At 36.1% G+C, this 18,190-nt stretch overlaps 2 protein-coding genes and 1 long non-coding RNA gene across 4 annotated transcripts; all 3 read right to left on the reverse strand.

Annotated features, from left to right (window-relative positions):
• Window positions 1-273: 273 nt before the first annotated feature.
• Window positions 274-660, reverse strand: LOC132628737 (uncharacterized). Its single transcript, XM_060344502.1, has one exon. The coding sequence runs from the start codon at window positions 658-660 to the stop codon at window positions 274-276; it is 387 nt and encodes a 128-aa protein (XP_060200485.1).
• A 33-nt stretch (window positions 661-693) lies between these two features.
• LOC132628738 (uncharacterized) lies at window positions 694-1,569 on the reverse strand. The gene has a single exon (XM_060344503.1). It carries the CDS (start codon window positions 1,567-1,569, stop codon window positions 694-696), a length of 876 nt encoding a protein of 291 aa, XP_060200486.1.
• Window positions 1,570-12,765: 11,196 nt separating this feature from the next.
• LOC132621276 (uncharacterized) lies at window positions 12,766-15,056 on the reverse strand. Of its 2 annotated transcripts, none has more exons than XR_009575477.1 (3): window positions 14,865-15,056; window positions 14,449-14,573; window positions 12,766-14,100 (listed from the first exon to the last, which is right to left on the reverse strand). It is a non-coding gene; the product is annotated as an uncharacterized LOC132621276 (long non-coding RNA). The 2 variants fall into 2 exon arrangements; XR_009575478.1 differs by having other exon boundaries at window positions 12,767-14,100; window positions 14,468-14,573.
• Window positions 15,057-18,190: the final 3,134 nt, after the last annotated feature.

Here is an 18,190-nt window from a genome sequence, read left to right on the forward strand (position 1 = left end):
GTTTCTTGAATCTGAAGCTAGGCATATTATGTTTATCAGCATTTAGAATTCCTTTAGCTTCTGATGGAAGTCCCTGATAATTTGCTATGTGGAAAGTACCTGCAAAATGAACAGCCATGTTAGTTAAAAAATCTGCCAATTTGTTGCCTTCTCTGAGTACATGGACAATCTGTATGGTTCCTTTATTTCTCCAATCCTGAACAAATGCACCATCATACAAATCCTCCAAGGTATCTCCCATTCATCATTTAAAACTTTTGTCATCAAGAGTGATTATGTTTCCACTATCAAAGGAAGCAAATGATTTGCAACACAATACTCTACCCCCTCAAGAATTGCTCTTGCCTCAACAACAATACAGGATGCTTCTGGTATAATGCTTGCCCAAGAATGCACTAAGTTTCCTTCACTATTATTGATACAAAATGCTGATGAACTTTGACATGTGCTGCTCTTGTATGCCCTATCTGTATTACACTTATACCAACCATTAGGAGGACAACTCCATTCTACTGCTTTGCTTGTTACTAGTGGTTTATACTTCTCCAAAAACTGAACCAAAAGTGGACAACTGTGTGGGATATCTAACCATGAGAACTTTAACTTTACCAGTTGCCATAAATTCCTGTTGATCTCAAATATCACCTTATTTCTTGACATTACCCCTCCATGAATAATAGTGTTCCTTCTTTTTCATATCTGCCACATTATGATTGCAGGAGCAGCCTGATAGATAGGTTTCAACTGAGCTCCACATTTTGTTGTCCACCATTTAGAAACGATTTGATTAATCTGCACAAATGGTCCTTGTACTCTAGCTGTTGAGGAAAAAATCTGCCAGATATCTGATGCAAACTCACCTGTTAGGAACAGGTGAGTCATTGTATCCTGTTGAGGAAAGGTATAACATCTGCATATTGACACCATATTTCTACCAATTCTTGCCAAAACATCATCAATTGGGAGTTTGTGGTGCCAGACCCTCCATAGGAAGAAAGAAATCTTGTATGGTAAGCCCTTGGTCCACATTATTTTAAAACACCAGCTATCCTGTTTCTTCTGTCTAATAGCCTCTAAAGCATTACTCACTATGAATTTGTCTGTGCTTGTCAATAACCACCAAGCCTTGTCACTTGTCATCTCCTTTTCATTGATAATTAACTCTGCAATGATATGTTCAACAACATATGCAGGCAGTGTGTGATGCAGCAGTTCAAAGTTCCATGTTCCATGTGTCATAACTTCATTCACTTCTTCAATATCTTCATTGAGTTGAAAACCAGCAGGAATCAGCTTAACCAAAGGACCTATCCCAGTCCAGTTATCAAACCAGAAGCTAGATGAGCCATTTCTAGGCTCCCACCAAATGGCATGTTCAAAATCATTCCTGGCTTCTAACATTTTCTTCCAGAGCTGAGATCCTCCATTCCACCCTACCAGAGTTGGAATTTGCCATTTGCAATATTTGTTCCACATAAATGTGGACCATAAAGTGCAACTAGTCCTGAACCTCCACCATAGCTTAGCAAAGAGTGCTTTTGAAACATCAAATAAAGATATGAATCCCATGCCACCTTTATGTCTTGGATATCACATATTTAACCAAGAGGCCCAATGTCTATTCCTTTTATCTTCATTGTTACTCCAATAAAACCTGGCAAATATCTTGTGTAGCTCTTGAATAGTATACCTTGTAGGGACCATTGCAAACAACGAATACATTGGCATACTTTGAAGAACATTGTTGATGAGCACAGCTTTACCTCCAAAAGACATCAACTTGCCTTTCCAATTCTGGAACTTGTCTTTAACCTTCTTTATCAGATCATTGCAATATGCTTTCTTCTTTCTGCTATGAAATATTGGGCATCCTATATACTTGAATGGAAACTCACCTCTTGTAAAACCAGTGATTTGTGTCACATCTTGAACTAGACTCATTGCACAGGTTTTATACATGTAAAAACAACTCTTATCTCTATTAATTCTTTGTCCTGAGACAGTCTCATAATTTAGCAAAACCTCCATTACTAATTTCAATGAGTATATGTCTACTGAGGTAAAGACTATGGTGTCATCTGCATATGCCAGATGATTTAGATCTGCACTCCCTTTAGGCATGCCAAAACCTCTATACATAGGATCATCAAACAAGTTGTTCAAGGCCCTTATAAGAACTTCTGCAGACAGTGTAAATAGTGATGGAGATAGAGGGTCACCTTGTTTGACCCCTCTTGTTGAATGAAAACATCCATGCGGCTGACCATTGATCATCACAGAATACCGATTGTTAGCTATAAGTCTCCAAATCATATCCACAAAACCTTCTGAAAAGCCCATCTTGTGAAGAATTTTGATCAAAGACAACCAAGATACCCTATCATCGGCCTTTGCCATATCCAACTTGATGATTACATTTGCTGATTTTCCTCTCTTCCTTATATCTATGACTATTTCTTGAGTTAGAAGAACATTCTCTATAATGCGTCTCCCCTTCACAAAACCAGATTGATTTGGTGAAACAAGCCTTGGCAAGATGCCCTCCAATCTACCATGAACCACTCTTGATATAACTTTATTGATAAAGTTACTCAAGCTGATTGGCCTCATGGTTGCATAAGTCTGAACATCCTCATGGCTGCATAAGTCTGAACATCTTGCTTTTTTGGTAAAAGAACCAAATTTGTATGAGTGATGGATTTTGGAAGAGTGTGACCTTCATAAAAGGCTTTAACCACATTAAGCACATCCGGACCAACAATATGCCAACAAGCCTGAAAAAAAATGTCTGTTAATCAATCAGGACCACAAGCACTACCCCTATTCAAAGCAAAAACTACTTGTTTGACTTCATCAGCATTAGGAACAGCAACTAATAATTCATTATCTTTCTCAGACACCAAAGAAGGAACATGGTTAAGTAAGCTAAAATCTGTAGCTTCTTGCTCCTGAGAAAACCATTTTTTGAAAAATTCTTCAGCCTCCACTGCCACTTGAACAGTATCTTCTACCCAATCTCCATTTGACTTCTGAATTCTTTTATTATGCAACCTCTTCCTTCTACCATTTACCAGGTTATGGAAAAATCTAGTATTTCTATCCCCTTCAGCAAACCAAGTAACATTAGCCTTCTGCCTCCAGAATTCTTCTTCAAAATGCAAATACTTCTTTAGTTCAGCCTGTGCTTGTTGTAGTACCATTCTGTTCAAAGGAGAAGGATCCCCTTAAAAAAGTTCTTCTTTGATCCTCACAATTTCTTCTCTAATAATCAGCTGCTTGAAAATATCTCCATAAACTTCTTTGCTCCATGCAGACAGAATCTTCTTTATATGCTTCAGTTTATGTTTAAACAGCATAAAAGGATTGCCATCCAGATTACTTGACCAATTATCCCTAACTATGCTCAAGAAACCTTGATGCTCAGTCCAAAACATCAGAAATCTGAATGGTCTAATAGATGCCTGACTTTGTTCTCCCAAAGTAATGAACAAAGGAGCATGGTCAGAACCTGTCCTTGTGAGATGTTCAACTTCTACCTGTGCAAACCATTACTGAAATTGTTGATTAATGAAAACTCTATCCAACCTCTCAAAGATGCAGTCTGAACCTCCTCTACCATTCCGCTAAGTAAAATGACTGCCTTTGAAACTGGTTTCCATCAATTCACAGGAATTTACACAGAAAGCAAAATCTTCATAGTCTTGAGGTTGGATTGGAATCCTACCTATCGTCTCATCTTCATGTAAAACTACATTAAAATCCCCTCGAACAAGCCATGGAAGATTAATAGAGTCTGCCACCTGATAAATGTCATCCCATAAATGCAACCTCTCTGATTCATTACATTTAGCATAAACTAAAGTAATAACCAAAGATTTATTCTGATCAATAAGCATTAATTTTAAAGAGATTTGTCGAGTTGTATCTGACAAAACTTGCATATCTACATTGGCCTCAATAAAATGCCAAAGTTTGCCATTACTATTTGCACCAGCAATATTCGTTCCCAGTTTCCTCTTATAAACATCAACATTCCTAGCCTGTTGGAAAGGTTCCATCAAAGCTATGAAAGTGAATTTATGATGTCTATGCAACATTTGAAGCGTGTGAAATGCTTGCTGAGTTCTAACAGATCTTGTATTCCATATAAAGGCTTTCATCATCATTTACAGATGGATTTTGCTGCACCCCTCTTTGGCATCACTCTGACTGAAACTTGTGCTTCCACTTGATTTTCCCCTTTTTTTCCACCCTTTACTACAGATTTTAGGGACGAAGTTTTAAATCTTATTGGAGAATCTTGCATGCTCTCTTCTTTGTATTCTATCAAAGCAATTGCATTGTCATCTGATAATTGGCTCCTCTCCTCATATGATATATTATGTGAAACTAGATCATGCAAATGCCTCATAGAAGAACCTTTTTTCAACCTTGAATCACTTAAACTGCTGCCCTTGTCTTCCATACTTTGAGTATCTACCTTATCAATCTCAATAATTTGATCATCAGGAGCCTTTGGAGGATACCGTTTTACCACCTCCTGATAATTTGGTTGAACTCCATCTGCAACCTCAGTGCCTGCTATACTAGGCTTCTGAGCCTGATTTTCTTCCCTTGGCAAAGTCAATCCTGATTCAGCATCTGCTTGAATAGAATCTTCTTCTATACCATCAACTTCTGCCTGTTGTTTCAAACCTTAGTCAACAATCACTTCTCATTCCCCCAATACTCCTTTTAAATCTTCATCAACTCTGTCTCCCCATTTGGAAGAAGGAGACAATGACTGATGAATAGGACTCTTATCCAAATTATGATCCTTCACTACTTCCTTGCTAACTTCCTCTGATGGAAACTCTTCCATATTGACAACAAGCTCAGTGATTTTCTCATCTGAAGCCTGGTCTTCCCTTTGGTTTTGAACATCAGATGCATTGCAATTCACTTCACACCTTGCTAACCCTGCAACCTGATCCACCTCAACTATGTCATTTTTTACCAGCTCAGAGTTGACTTGATCCTGATTCTCCTGATTCTTGTCAAGTGGTTCTAGATCTTCATGAACATCCTCCACTTCTATTTCTGCAATCTCATCTGTCAAAGCTTGGAATTTATTTTGGAAAGTAATATTCTTCCCCACTTCATTATCATTTACAAGCTTCTCATTCATAAATTTCTCAGGGTTCTTCTCCATGGTAAAAACTCAATCATCTTTGACAGGATTGAATTTGACAGCATGTCCAAAAACTTTACCTGCTGGTCTAAATCTAAGAGTTTTCATTTTGTTCCACTCATTTCGTTTGTGCTTCACTTCATCTACTCTCCCTTTTCCTTCTCCTTGATCTGCTTCTTTGTGTTCATCTTTACCATCTAACTCTTCAGATTTCTTCCTTAATTCTGGATGAAGAGTTCTACAAGTCTCTTCATTATGCACTTCTTACAATATTTGGGAAGAACATCATACTGAATTATCACATCAACAAATCTGACTTCATTATACTTTTCATCAATAACTTCCAACCTAATAGAAGCAGGTAGATCTGCTACCAAATCAACTAAAACCTTGACCCTAGCACAACTAGGCTTGGTTTTGTTGGTTGTAGCCAAATCTAATTATAAAGGCATACCAACTGTTGAGGCCAATGAAAACAAGGATTCCTTGACAAAAAAGGTAGGTAAGAGATGAGGGAAAGAGATCCATGCCATAGCCATTGTTGTCTCCTCGTCAATTCTGAACTTAGGATCATAAATCAATGGTCTCATAGGATAATAATATGCATCTTTTGAATTGATATAATGAAACCCCTTAGATGTCATTATAATAAAATCTTCCAACAACTCAAAAGGCATCAGGATATGTCTATGTCAAAATAGACCTATTTTACAATCCCCTTTTATCCCACATTGCTTAGGAATCACCACACGAAGTTTTTCCAAATCAGGCCAACCATTAGAAAACTTCCCTACTACAACATAGTTGAGTTCTTCTATCAAGTTCATACGTGAAACTTCCTCTTCTGTCCATCTCACCACTACCTTTCCATCTCTTATCTCCACAGGTTTGATGGGGATGGGTTTAATATGAGTTTTTGACGTCTGCATGGCTTCATTAATCAATTTAGGGTTTGTAGCATCCGCATAGGTAACAAGGGTTTTGTGATCATGTAAGGTAGGATTTGTGCTAGTTTTTGTGCTTGGGGATTGAGGTAATAGAGGAAAATGCGAGGAGGAGGCATTTTCCAGGCCAGCCACCATTGGAGGCTAGCCGCCGGCCACTGCCATGGTGTAGGGTTTGCTCACTTTTTAGGGTTTTGCATGGAGAGAGAAGAGAGCTTTTTTTCTTGGAATATTATTTTACTGAGGTTCCAAAACATGTCTAAGGAATGTATAATGTTTGAAATAAATAACCATCAATGTCTGGAATGGAAATAGACATTAGAAAAAGAAGATTTTTGAGCGGCCTGGCATGGATAAAAGCCCACCCTCAATCTGGCAGCAAGTGGCCTCAACGCTAAATATGAGGTCGGGTAGCAATCTCTAGATCACAATCTGCACTCAAAAGAATGCAGCAAGGTAGCATCAGTACAAACACTATGTACCGGTAGATATCATAGGCCGACTAAGGTTAGTATCATGCATAAATCATAAAATTAATAAAATAGACAAACCAATCAACAACACATAATCAAATAGCCCACAACAAGTAAACCAATGATATTAACAATCAAGTCACCCAACGATATCAAAATCAAGTCAACGGAAGCAAACAACAGAAATAAGTCTACCAACATTCTCAATCCTCAGTTACCGACCACTCGTGTACACACATGCTAATTGGTGGTATTGCCCAATAGGCATGACCTGCAGGGGACCTATGGTATCCATGTACCACTTGTTCCAGATTCAATCCTCGGACCCGAGCTTACAACTAGGCCACATCCTCACCATCGGTCAAATGAGCCTTTTCATAAATACATATATTTATTGTCACATCGCTTTCAATAATTGATTTATCATTTTGTACCTCAATTTCACCAAGAAGATCATATTAATTTCTCACCACAACATCATTAACCTGTAGGTCCCAACATATCAAATAGTGGCACTAAGCCCACATAATCAACCACACACATTATGCTTGAAGACTAGACATGCTTTCTCTAATAATTTCACAACACATACAATCAACTAATCAAAGTCTAACTTAATTAGACTGTAACCTACCTCAACTATAGAGCTGGAACAATGCGAATTACTCTGCTATAGCCTTTCCCTTCCGTAATGCCTCGGAACGCCCAAAGTCTAGCAATTAAGATGCTAAATAAGTCACAATCACTCTAGTCACAAAATCAATGCAATGAACACCTTTCCCTCTTACCACATTCTAATGGGTGAATGATTTCTAGGTGTAAATCAATCTAACATTGGCCTTAACAACCACAAACTATCAATTTACAAGGCTATTTAATCAAACTATCTCTTATAAGAAGTTTTTGTGGTCAAGCTACCATTTTTACGAAACCCTACGTCTCAATTCACCTAGTTTATGCCTCTAGTGCTACAATTCTTGATTAGAAAGTGATAACTCAAGCCATTAGATGATAAACACATAATAATAATCATAACCCACCAACTATTGAAAGTCTATTAAGTTCTAGGGTTACTATTCCCAATTCACCATCGTAGACCCATAACGGGGATGATAATCATAGAGATGAAAGCGTAATGATGGAAAAAATGGTTGAGACTTACCTCTCAAGGATAATCTTTCCCTAGCTTAGAATTTCGTCCTAGGTGCTTGTTGGGAACTGTTTTGGAGTTCTATGAATGAAGAATTCGGAACTAAGTGATTAAAAATCGAGATTTTGTCCCCTTGATCGCTGTGGCGGTCCAACCGTCGCTGCAGCAGTCCCGCTGTACCGAGCAATTTCCCACCGTAGCGGATCACTCCAAAACTGTCCCTCCGCTATGGCGAGCCTGGTCCCGCTGCAGCGGTCCAATGCTCGCTATATCGGATACCCCATTTCCCAGTTGATCGCGGCAGCGAGAGACCCGCCACTATAACGGTCCCCCCGCAGCGGTACCACTGAGCCAGTATGCTTGCTAATTTCACTGCTTTTCACTCTACCACACAACACTTCATTCCGAGGCCTTACAAACATTAACAAAACATGTACATAAATGTAAAACACCATACGGACTCACTCGTGGCCTCCAAATTCCCAACGGATGTCTAATTTCCCATGTCACCCCCTAATGGACTCAACACAACCAAATAATAATCACAAAAAAACCAATTTCCCAGCCCTTAGGCTGCTACAATTGAGTTTCTATTAGCTCATCCTACCCTTGGAAAGGTTCTATTTGATTGGCCGATCCTAGATCTTCAAAAATGACCGAGAGGGTCTTACACATTTCTTTGTCCCAAGCTCCTCCAAAATAAAATAAAAAGAATTAAAAACAAAATAAACTCTCAGATCATGAAAAATAATAAAAAAGGATATTACTAATGTTATGTATAAGAAGAAAGGTGTCATCTGAACCTTTAACTTGGAAAGGTTAATACATTCTATTAACATAATCTTGTAGTTTGTAAATACCTATTTTTATCTTTCTCTAAAAAATAAATCGTAATTGTTCTTAACTGTAACGACCCATTTGGTCTTTATTGCATTTCTGACACTTTTGACACTTTTTTAAGCTTGGTGAACTCACTTTTGACCCGAGGGGACCGTTGACACACTTTCTGAGGTGTTTAGATTTGATTCGGGTGACTTCTTGTGAAATTTTGGCTTAAAGCGAAATAGAGTTGACTCAAAGTTGACTTTTGGGTAAACGGGCCTTTTTCGAAAATCCATCGACTCCGAGAGGTCTGAATGGTGTTTTAGAACTTGTGTATATATCTGGTTCGGTTCCCAATGCATTCAAATGCATTTTGGGACTGGGGTTGGGAAATCGAAATCGAGGTATCGAGTGTTGACTCGGTCAACGAGACCTCCCTTGGGAATTCAGAGGCCACGAGTGCATTCGTAGCATGTTTTTATGTGTGTCTGTGTATATGGTTTGTGAGCAGATGGCCTCGGGAGTTAGTTAGAAATTCAGGTTGAGTTGGGAAAATTGGAATAGTTTTCTGGTGTCTGGTGCCCGCTTTGGCGGCACCATCACCCCGACAGTGGTACTGCTACAGCGGTCACCCTGCCGCTGAAGTAACCCATGCCATTTAGGCATGACCACTGTAGTGGTCAAGGGACCACTGGGGCGGCACCGCTGAAGAGGTCTGAGTGACCGCGGAAGCGGTGATCGGGCAGTGACTGGGGTAGTTAATGATATAAAACCCCAAGTCTTTTCATTCATTTATTATTTCGAAAGTGGTTTATATGGGGAGAAATTCAAGAGGATTCTTGGATAAGATTCTTGGTGGTATGTCCTTCTAATCTCCTTGCTAATTCATTATTCCTAATCATCTTAAAATCTTTTTTCCTTGTTAGTTCATTAGTAATGGAAAATTAAAAGTGGGTTTGATGGATTTTCTATCTAGGCTTTTAAATGATGAAATTGATAGGGTTATGCAAGATTATGATGTATCTAAGGTTGTTAATCATATACCTTCCATTATTAGTGTTGAATTCTTGAATTAAGAGTTAGGGTTTATACCCAAAATTGGGGGTTTTGCTTGGATTTCGAAATTGGACGAATCCTTGAGTTAGTTTAGCAATTAGTTAATGGGTTTTGATCACCTAGTGTTTAATTGGATAATTTACCCCCGAATTTCCCGTTTGCCCTTGTGGGCCCCGTTTTCCCAAATTCTAGGGTTGATTTTGACCCAATTTGAATGATAGCGATATAGGTATCGATCTTCAAGATTTCTAATCTAGATTCGAATATGCCTAGACTTACTTGATCTTCAGGCTCAGCGGAAGGGCAAAGCTAAGGAGTGATTGTTAGGGTATTGTTGTTCGGCCATCCAGGTAGGTTATGGCTTACCCTTGGTGAGACTTCATTTAGCGAAGCATATATTTAGATGATATTGTTGGAGAAAGCATGTAAACCTTCGGGTATGAAGTTGGGTTGGATATTGTCTTAGGTTGGGCCCTGTTGTGTGATTGGGGCTAGCCACCCCGTTGTGTTGTGACCTGATTTGTTCTATTGTTGTAGGCTTGATGTCGCGTAGTGATAGTAGGTATTGAAGACTATTGATCTATCTTGTTCATGATATTGTGGTATCTCACTTGTTGATGTTTGATACGAGGATAGTATTCTATATGACATGTTTAGTCTTTCATGATATTGTTGGCTTACCCATATTTGGTACTTGTGATATTGATCTTATTATTGATGTTAGCTCATACATTGCACGCTTTCTCCTCCTTCATGATATACTGTTGATACATTGATGATACTTGAGGAAACACTATCATGAGCTGGGCTCAGTTTGCATAAGAGTGATGCGAGAAGTCCGATATCCGATGGTTGTCTCAGAATCATGGATTGAGTGGAGTGATGTGAGAAGTCTGATATCCGATGGTTGTCCCGGAATCATGGATTGAGTGGAGTGATGTGAGAGTGCGATATCCGATGGTAGTCCCGGAATCGTGGATTGAGTGAGGTACATGGACTTCGCAGGTCCCCCATGGGTTGTGCTACCGGGAAGTCGATACTTCCGTCCGGAGTACATGTGTACACAGCATTGCATTGCATATGCATTCATACATTATCGTATTGCATTATGGCTTTATTTGTGATGATCTAGTGATTTTCTTGTGTTGTTTGGTTTCAGATTGAATATATTGAGACTTGGCACAGTTGGGTTTAAATGCTTCAACCTAGGTGATGACGTATACTTGGTTCTGACTTGTGTTTGACTTATACTTATTGATTTATCTGCTTATCTTGCTTTATTGTATGGATTATGTTAGCTAAACTTAGTCGGTCGATGATACCTACCAGTACTATGGTTTTGTACTGACCTGCACGTGCTGCATTCTTTTATGAATGCAAAATTCCAGGTTAGATCTACTTCTGTTTCTTGTGGCTGATAGTCGCTCCGAAATTTACTTAGAGTCTATAGGGTGAGCACCAGAAGTCCGCCGCCTTGAAGATTCTATTTTATTGATGTCTTATTTTCTATTCTGAGACATATTCAGTGTTGATGTATTATTGATATTCTAGACTTGTAGATTATAGTTAGATGCTCTTGTGTAGATTAGACGAAACCCTAGGTGTATTTTCTTATTTCCGCACTTTTTCTATTTTATTATCGTCAGAATTATGTGATTTATTCTCTACCGCTTATTTGACTTATTTAATTATGTCTTTATTATCATTGGTTGAGGGTTCACTTACCGAGGTGGAAAAGATAAGTGCCCGCACAACTTAGCCAAATTGGGTCGTGACATTAACAATCAAAAAAAAATCTTTTTGTTCTCCTGCAGATTTGAAAAATAAAAGAAAACTATCAGTATCTTTGCAGCTATCAAAAGAATTTAAAAATCTGCAACTTCCTTTCTAGTATAAATTATAACAGTTTTACTGCTGCAACATAGCCTTTTACTCAACATTCCTGGTTCTATTTAATGATTTCATGGAGCACTGTTATTTTTTTCTTATTCTAAAAGGGTTCCAAGTTTTAAGGAGGACATAATTGAAAAGCTTTTTTTCTCTTGCATAGCTTACCAATGACAATTAAGTGGACGACTGTGTTAAAGATTTCGGAATCTGATATCTCTAGATATGTCCATGTTATGTTTCTTGGTGGCACTTCAGGAAGATTCCTTAGTTCAATTTTAATGCAGGTTAAATTCTAATGCCCTCGGTGCTAGTGTGAAAGAAATTACACATGTTATGCAAGAGTTTAGAAAGCACCAGCTACCACTTATCACATGCCATCAGTTCTTGTTCAATTCTTACTTATGTGAATGTGGTGTGTGTCTATATGGATAAGTAGATAATGATTGAACTCAAATAATCAAGGGAAAAAGGTGCGAAATTTTAGATAAATTCAATATACGGAAAAGGTCCAAAAATACCCTTCACCTATTGAAAAAGGCTCATAAATACCCTCCTTCCACCTTTTGGTCTAAAAATACCCTTTCATCCACCTTTTAGGTCTAAAAATACCCTTAAGGTTTGTTTTTGGCTCAAATATACCCTTTAAACTAACAGAATATGTTTTTTTGTTTTTTTTATCGGAAAAGGTCCAAAAATACCCTTAACCTATTGAAAAAGGCTCATAAATACCCTCCTTCCACCTTTTGGTCTAAAAACATATGAACGAAACTGTTTTTTTTTTTTTTTTTTTTTGCATTTCGTGAATTAATCAACGAAATATGTTTTTTTTTTGGGGTTTTTTTTTGCATTTCATGAATAAAAAAACGAAATAGGAAATTATAGTTTTTTTTTTTTTGCATTTCGTGTATTAAAAAACAAAATAGGATAAAAAAAAAATAATTTCGTTCATATAAAAACGAACTAGAATAAAAAAAATTAATTTCGTTCATATAAAAACGAACTTGGAAAATATATATACCAACGAAATAAATAAATATATATATATATATATATATATATATATATATATATATTCCAATTTCGTTTTTATATGAACGAAATTAAAAAAAAAATTATCCTATTTTGTTTTTTAATACACGAAATGCAAAAAAAAAACTATAATTTCCTATTTCGTTTTTTATTCATGAAATGCAAAAAAAAAACATATTTCGTTGATTAATTCACGAAATGCAAAAAAAAAAAACAGTTTCGTTCATATTTTTTTAGACCAAAAGGTGGAAGGAGGGTATTTATGAGCCTTTTTCAATAGGTTAAGGGTATTTTTGGACCTTTTCCGATAAAAAAATCAAAAAAACATATTCTGTTAGTTTAAAGGGTATATTTGAGCCAAAAACAAACCTTAAGGGTATTTTTAGACCTAAAAGGTGGATGGAAGGGTATTTTTAGACCAAAAGGTGGAAGGAGGGTATTTATGAGCCTTTTTCAACAGGTGAAGGGTATTTTTGGACCTTTTCCGTTCAATATATCATAAGAAAAATACTCACCCACCCCCTTTCCCTGCCTCAACACTTGAGAAAAAACAAAAAGAAGTGGGACTATTGTGGAGAAGGGTAAAGTGAATAAAGAGGAAAAAACAGAAACAAAACGTACATGCAGACACCTACTGATTGAAGAAATCAATAGTCAAGAAATTAAATGAGAGAAGCGAGCTTACCGAAGAGAGCTTACCAATTATCCCAGCACACCGGGTTGATCAGCAACCAAAGCAACATAGAAGACCGACAACCAATCAAAAGAACACACTGCCTTGTAGTTTTCTTCCTTAAGGATTTCCATGTTAAAACTATATTTTTTCTTGTTCTTTTTTCGTTATTATTGCTCGAATTCTTGATTGTCTCATAACAACTGGTATCAAAATACTTGTTGTCCTTAATAAAAGTATTTGCCGTAAAAGGTTTTAAGTTAGTTCTTTGGGTCCAAAAATACAGTAAGCAATTTAGGAGGAATTTTAGTTTCCACAAGTATGGGTCATACTCATGGTAGACAAACTGGCTTTGCATATTAAATTTGATTTCTACCGTAGGTTTCTATTTACTATGTGTGCTGATATGTGGTTTAACTGTTATTTCTTTCAAATTATATGATCTAAAACTGTCGATATGTAATTTAGTTCAAAAGGAAACACTATGCCAATTAAAATGAATAGTATTCAGCTTGTGTTTGTATTCTTCTTTATTTATCTTGAGAACATCCTTGTTTGTGAGTTGTATTTCAAAAATCTGAAAAACTATATAATATATTACCTTAACTATATAATATATTACCTTATAGAATGACCTCGTCTATTTCCTTGTTTATTCCTTAAAGCATCCCGACTGTGGTACTTGTTTAATTAACCTGAAACAGAAATTGAGGTTAGATTCTATAACTCTTACCGAATTTAGAATATAAATAGGTGCAGAGATGTATCGATCTCCTCATAATACAGAGATACATCAGTTAAAGCATCAATATTTTTGCTTACCTTCTTGTGAATACTGAAGGATACATAAAATCATGATCCTACGTGTGACTGATGGCATTTGAGTAGTCCACCTAGTGCATTGGAAAGACAAAGAAGAACATTATTAGATTGGATAAGAGCACAACTGCACAGGTCAAACTAATTAAGTTTGACTAATCTTTTCCAGTTTTCTTAACCAAAAAAGATGTTTTTTTCTTAGCCTCAATATCAATGTTTCAAAGCATCCATAATTATCAGTGAAAAATGAATTTCACAACGAAAATAAATATAAGTAAATTGAAAGCTTAAAACAAAAAACAAAAACAAAAACAAAAAGAAAAAAATGGAAAAGAGAATCATATGTGCATCAAGCACGAAAAGTACATTCGCAGTAAACACTAAACAATAATCATCAGTTAAAACACAAAACTTGGAGGTACCTGCAATACAAAGACATACCAATTTCTCTGGCATTTTATTTTCCTATATGAAGCCTCTTCTGCTCCTTTGAGCTTCATCTCGTCTTTGAAATTGCATTTTCTTACCAAGAAGTAAATGCAAATGCCTAGAATGAGAAACCAACAAATTTTAAAAACAACAAAGGGGAAGAAACATTAATGTAAGAAAACCAACAATAAAGGGAATATTTTTACAAAAATATACGAGTATAAAGTAGGTGGCAGAGAGGTGGAAGAGGAGAATAATGGCAACAACAAATGCTAAAAACCAATGCATGCAACATGATTAAAACCCAAAGACCAAAAAAACAATGAAAACTGAAAGAAATATCCATCAGTCAGATATAAAACCAAAAGAAAAACCCTGAAACCAAAAAAAAATTGAAACCAAAGCTCACCTCAGTGGTAAATCCAATAGGAACATGGGAATAAAACATATGCTTGCCGGAAAAAGTTGAACAGCAAATGATCGGAAGAAGGCGAGCCCAAACGAAGAGAGAGAACAAATATGCAATACAAAATTGAAGAAGAAAAAGGGAATAAGAACAGAGGCCGATAAAAAAGAAGCAATGGACAATTGGGGAATCCAGTTGTAACCCACAAATAAGTATCACAATACGTGTCACCAAGAGGTAATAAAAGGGTTGAACCAAAATACAAAAGCCCCTACAAAATGACGATATTTCGTAAATACCCTTCGTCGTACCTTGATGACCCACACTTATTAAATAGTTAAGCAGGCATTTGGCAATGAAAATCAAATATTTTTAACTTTATTTGGTATTTTGGATTTGGAGTTGTTTTTTATTATAGTTTTTGCAAAGAATATTTGGTTGTTTGAATGTTTGAAAGTGAAAATAAGTTTTTTGTGTTTTCCAAATTCCAAATGCAACTTGAAGTTGTATTTGAAATTTCCATGGCCAAACGTTGATTTTCAAATAAAGTAAAAACGTTTTCCGGAAAAAGGTCAAAAAATTTCATGGCCAAACGGGCTCTTAGAGTAAAGTAAAAATTTATCATAAATAGTTCAATATTTGTTGCTCCAGAAGGGTAAAGTCCATTCAGTCTTTGAAAAGGAAAAAAAGGGCAATTTGCATGATTTCCCTTCTTTGGGGGTGGCCTTTAATATTTGCCCCTCAAATTGCTGATCTCGAATTTTTTTCTTTCACCTAAAATATCCCAAAATTTTAGATTCAAATCTCGGCTTAATCAAAAAAATAAAAATAAAAATTTGAAAGGCAAGGCTTCGTGAAAGGCATAGCTAAAGTGCACTTCATAAGGCAGGCGTTTTGCAAAGCCTTGCCTTGCGAAATTTTTATTTTTACTGAGCAGGGGTTCGAACCCCGAACCTCAGGGTATTTTCGGCCACCTTTAAGCGAAGGGCAAAAATTAAAGACCAGTGCCTTTGAAGGACAATCTGTGCAAAAAATTGAAAAAGAAAGAAAGCATTTTTTTGCGCGGATTGCCCTTCTTTTAGGGTGGTCTTTAATTTTTTTCCCCTCAAATTGGTGGTCTTTAATTTTTGCCCTTCGCTTAAAAAGGTGGCCGAAAATACCCTGAGGTTCTGAGTTCGAATTCCCGCTCAGTTAAAAAAAAATCGCAAGGCAATATTTTTGCAAAAAGTCTACCTTATGCGACAGACTTTGCCTTAAGGCATAACTAAAAGTTTGCCTTATAAGGCAAAGTCTGCTGTCTACGGCAAAAGTTCTATGTAACTTCACCCGAATAGGCATACGTTCATATAAACTTATATCTTGCAAAAATATTATTATTTTTTACTCCACTTGGTTTCGAACCCAGAACCTCGAGATATTTTCGGCCACCTTTTTAAGCGAATGGCAAAAATTAAAGACCCGCGAATTGAGGGGCAAAAATTAAAGACCACTCTGTATGAAGGACAGTCGTGCAAATTACCCGAACGAAAGGGGGTCATTGGCACAAATTGGGGTGGTCTTTAGATTTTGCCCCTCCTATATGATTGTTTTAAATTTTACCCTACAACACTTTAAGCTAATTGTTGACACCTAATATTTGACCTCCCGTAATTTATTTTAATCACTCAGAGTCCTTGGATAATAAATAAAATAAGTTGTGCACCTTATAGGGTTTAAATGACTTTTATATAAATTGTCCAAGTCAATATTTTACTCCTTTAAATTGGTAAAAAGATTTTTATGACATCACAAATTATTTAGAAATTAATTAGTACCTTTATGACATTTATGAGATACTTATTAGATTTAATCAAAGAAAAAAGGGCATTTTGTTTAAAAATAATAATCATTTATTTAATTGTTTAAATTTTCCAAAATCAAAATTAGCAAATACTTTATTCCCTTCAATTCAAGGAGTTTGAGTAATTAATTAACCATTTCACCCCTTAGTCTTTAATTTGGTATAATCGCATAATTTGTCAAAATTATTTATAATAAATGTTCTAATTAGGCTAATTAATCAATTAGGTGGTCATTATTGCAAATTGATTTTTAATTGTTTAACTATGTTTTGTTATGGCCACAATCAAATTAACCAATTCATGGTTTAAGGAAATTGGGGTCATTTTTGTAAAATTTGCTTCTTAATGGCCTTAATTGAATTAACCAAATTCATTGGCTCAAATTAATTAAGGTCATTAATGCAATTTAATTTTAAAAATTTGCTAATTAGGGCCATATTTGCAAAATTAAGCTCATTTACACAGTTGGCCTTTTTAAATTATTTAATTGGTTAATTATGTCCAAATTTGTTTATAATTGAATTATTATGACCATATAATCAACATTTTAAAAAATTTTCCGTTTATTAAATTACCTACTTTACTCTATATATACGTGTATTCATTAGGTATACATATATATGCATACATTGTATACATAAAAAGGCCAGTCATTTTTTTATACATAATTTGCACTGAGTCTAGTCCAAAAATGAATCGAGACCCGGCCGAGGCCCAATCCGCCTCAGCCTTAAGGGGGAATAATGTCCCCTTTATTCATTTTTCGTTCATATCAAACAACCCCTATATCCCCTCTCTTCTCTCTCTTCCCTTTTCTTGCAAACCCTAGAAGTCGTCGCTGCTTCCACTTTCTCTCTCATCCCAAATATGGTAAAATCGCAGAACAAATGTAAGATGCACAGCTTTTGTAGCATTATTTGCGTGAAATAAATTAATTTCAAGGTTTGTTTTTCACCGGATCTTTCCCAAATCGGTAATAACTTTTTCTTTTGTTTTTCACCGGATCTTTCCCAAATCGGTAATAACTTTTTCTTTTGTTTTTCTTTTGAAATTATTCAGTCAAAAGTTGATTATTACTGTCTTATTTGTTGTACTATGTTCATTTTGCTCGATTTTCATTGGTTGGGAATGAGTGGTTTGGATCGAGTCCAATGAGGCTCAGATCTGACCATTCAGTTGTTGTTACAATCGTTTCGAGCCATAGATTTGTTTTACAAGGTTAATTTCTGGGAGAAATTAGTTGTCCCACATTGGTATTTTTGAGGGTTTTGAGCAATTTTGGGGTTCTATAAATAGAACCTCACCCTCACCATGAAAATATGTCAAAAAAATTGGAAAAAACTTAAAGAGGCTAGAAACATCGAATTCAAGCCTCTCAGTATAAAATTTAAAACTTGGACTAAAAAGTTGGGGGTTTTTTTAGTTCTAAAATTTATTTTCTTGCTTGTTTTGTGTTGGTGTGGCTGAGTGTGGGATTTGGAAGCGCAA

Source organism: Lycium barbarum, chromosome 2 (genome assembly GCF_019175385.1).
Source record: "Lycium barbarum isolate Lr01 chromosome 2, ASM1917538v2, whole genome shotgun sequence".
In the NCBI taxonomy this organism is placed as follows: Eukaryota; Viridiplantae; Streptophyta; class Magnoliopsida; order Solanales; family Solanaceae; genus Lycium; species Lycium barbarum.

What these genes read in the sequence shown, in the direction of transcription:
- LOC132628737 (XM_060344502.1), bottom strand. Translation starts at nt 660, where the DNA reads ATGTCAAGAAATAAGGTGATATTTGAGATCAACAGGAATTTATGGCAA.
- LOC132628738 (XM_060344503.1), bottom strand. Translation starts at nt 1,569, where the DNA reads ATGGGATTCATATCTTTATTTGATGTTTCAAAAGCACTCTTTGCTAAG.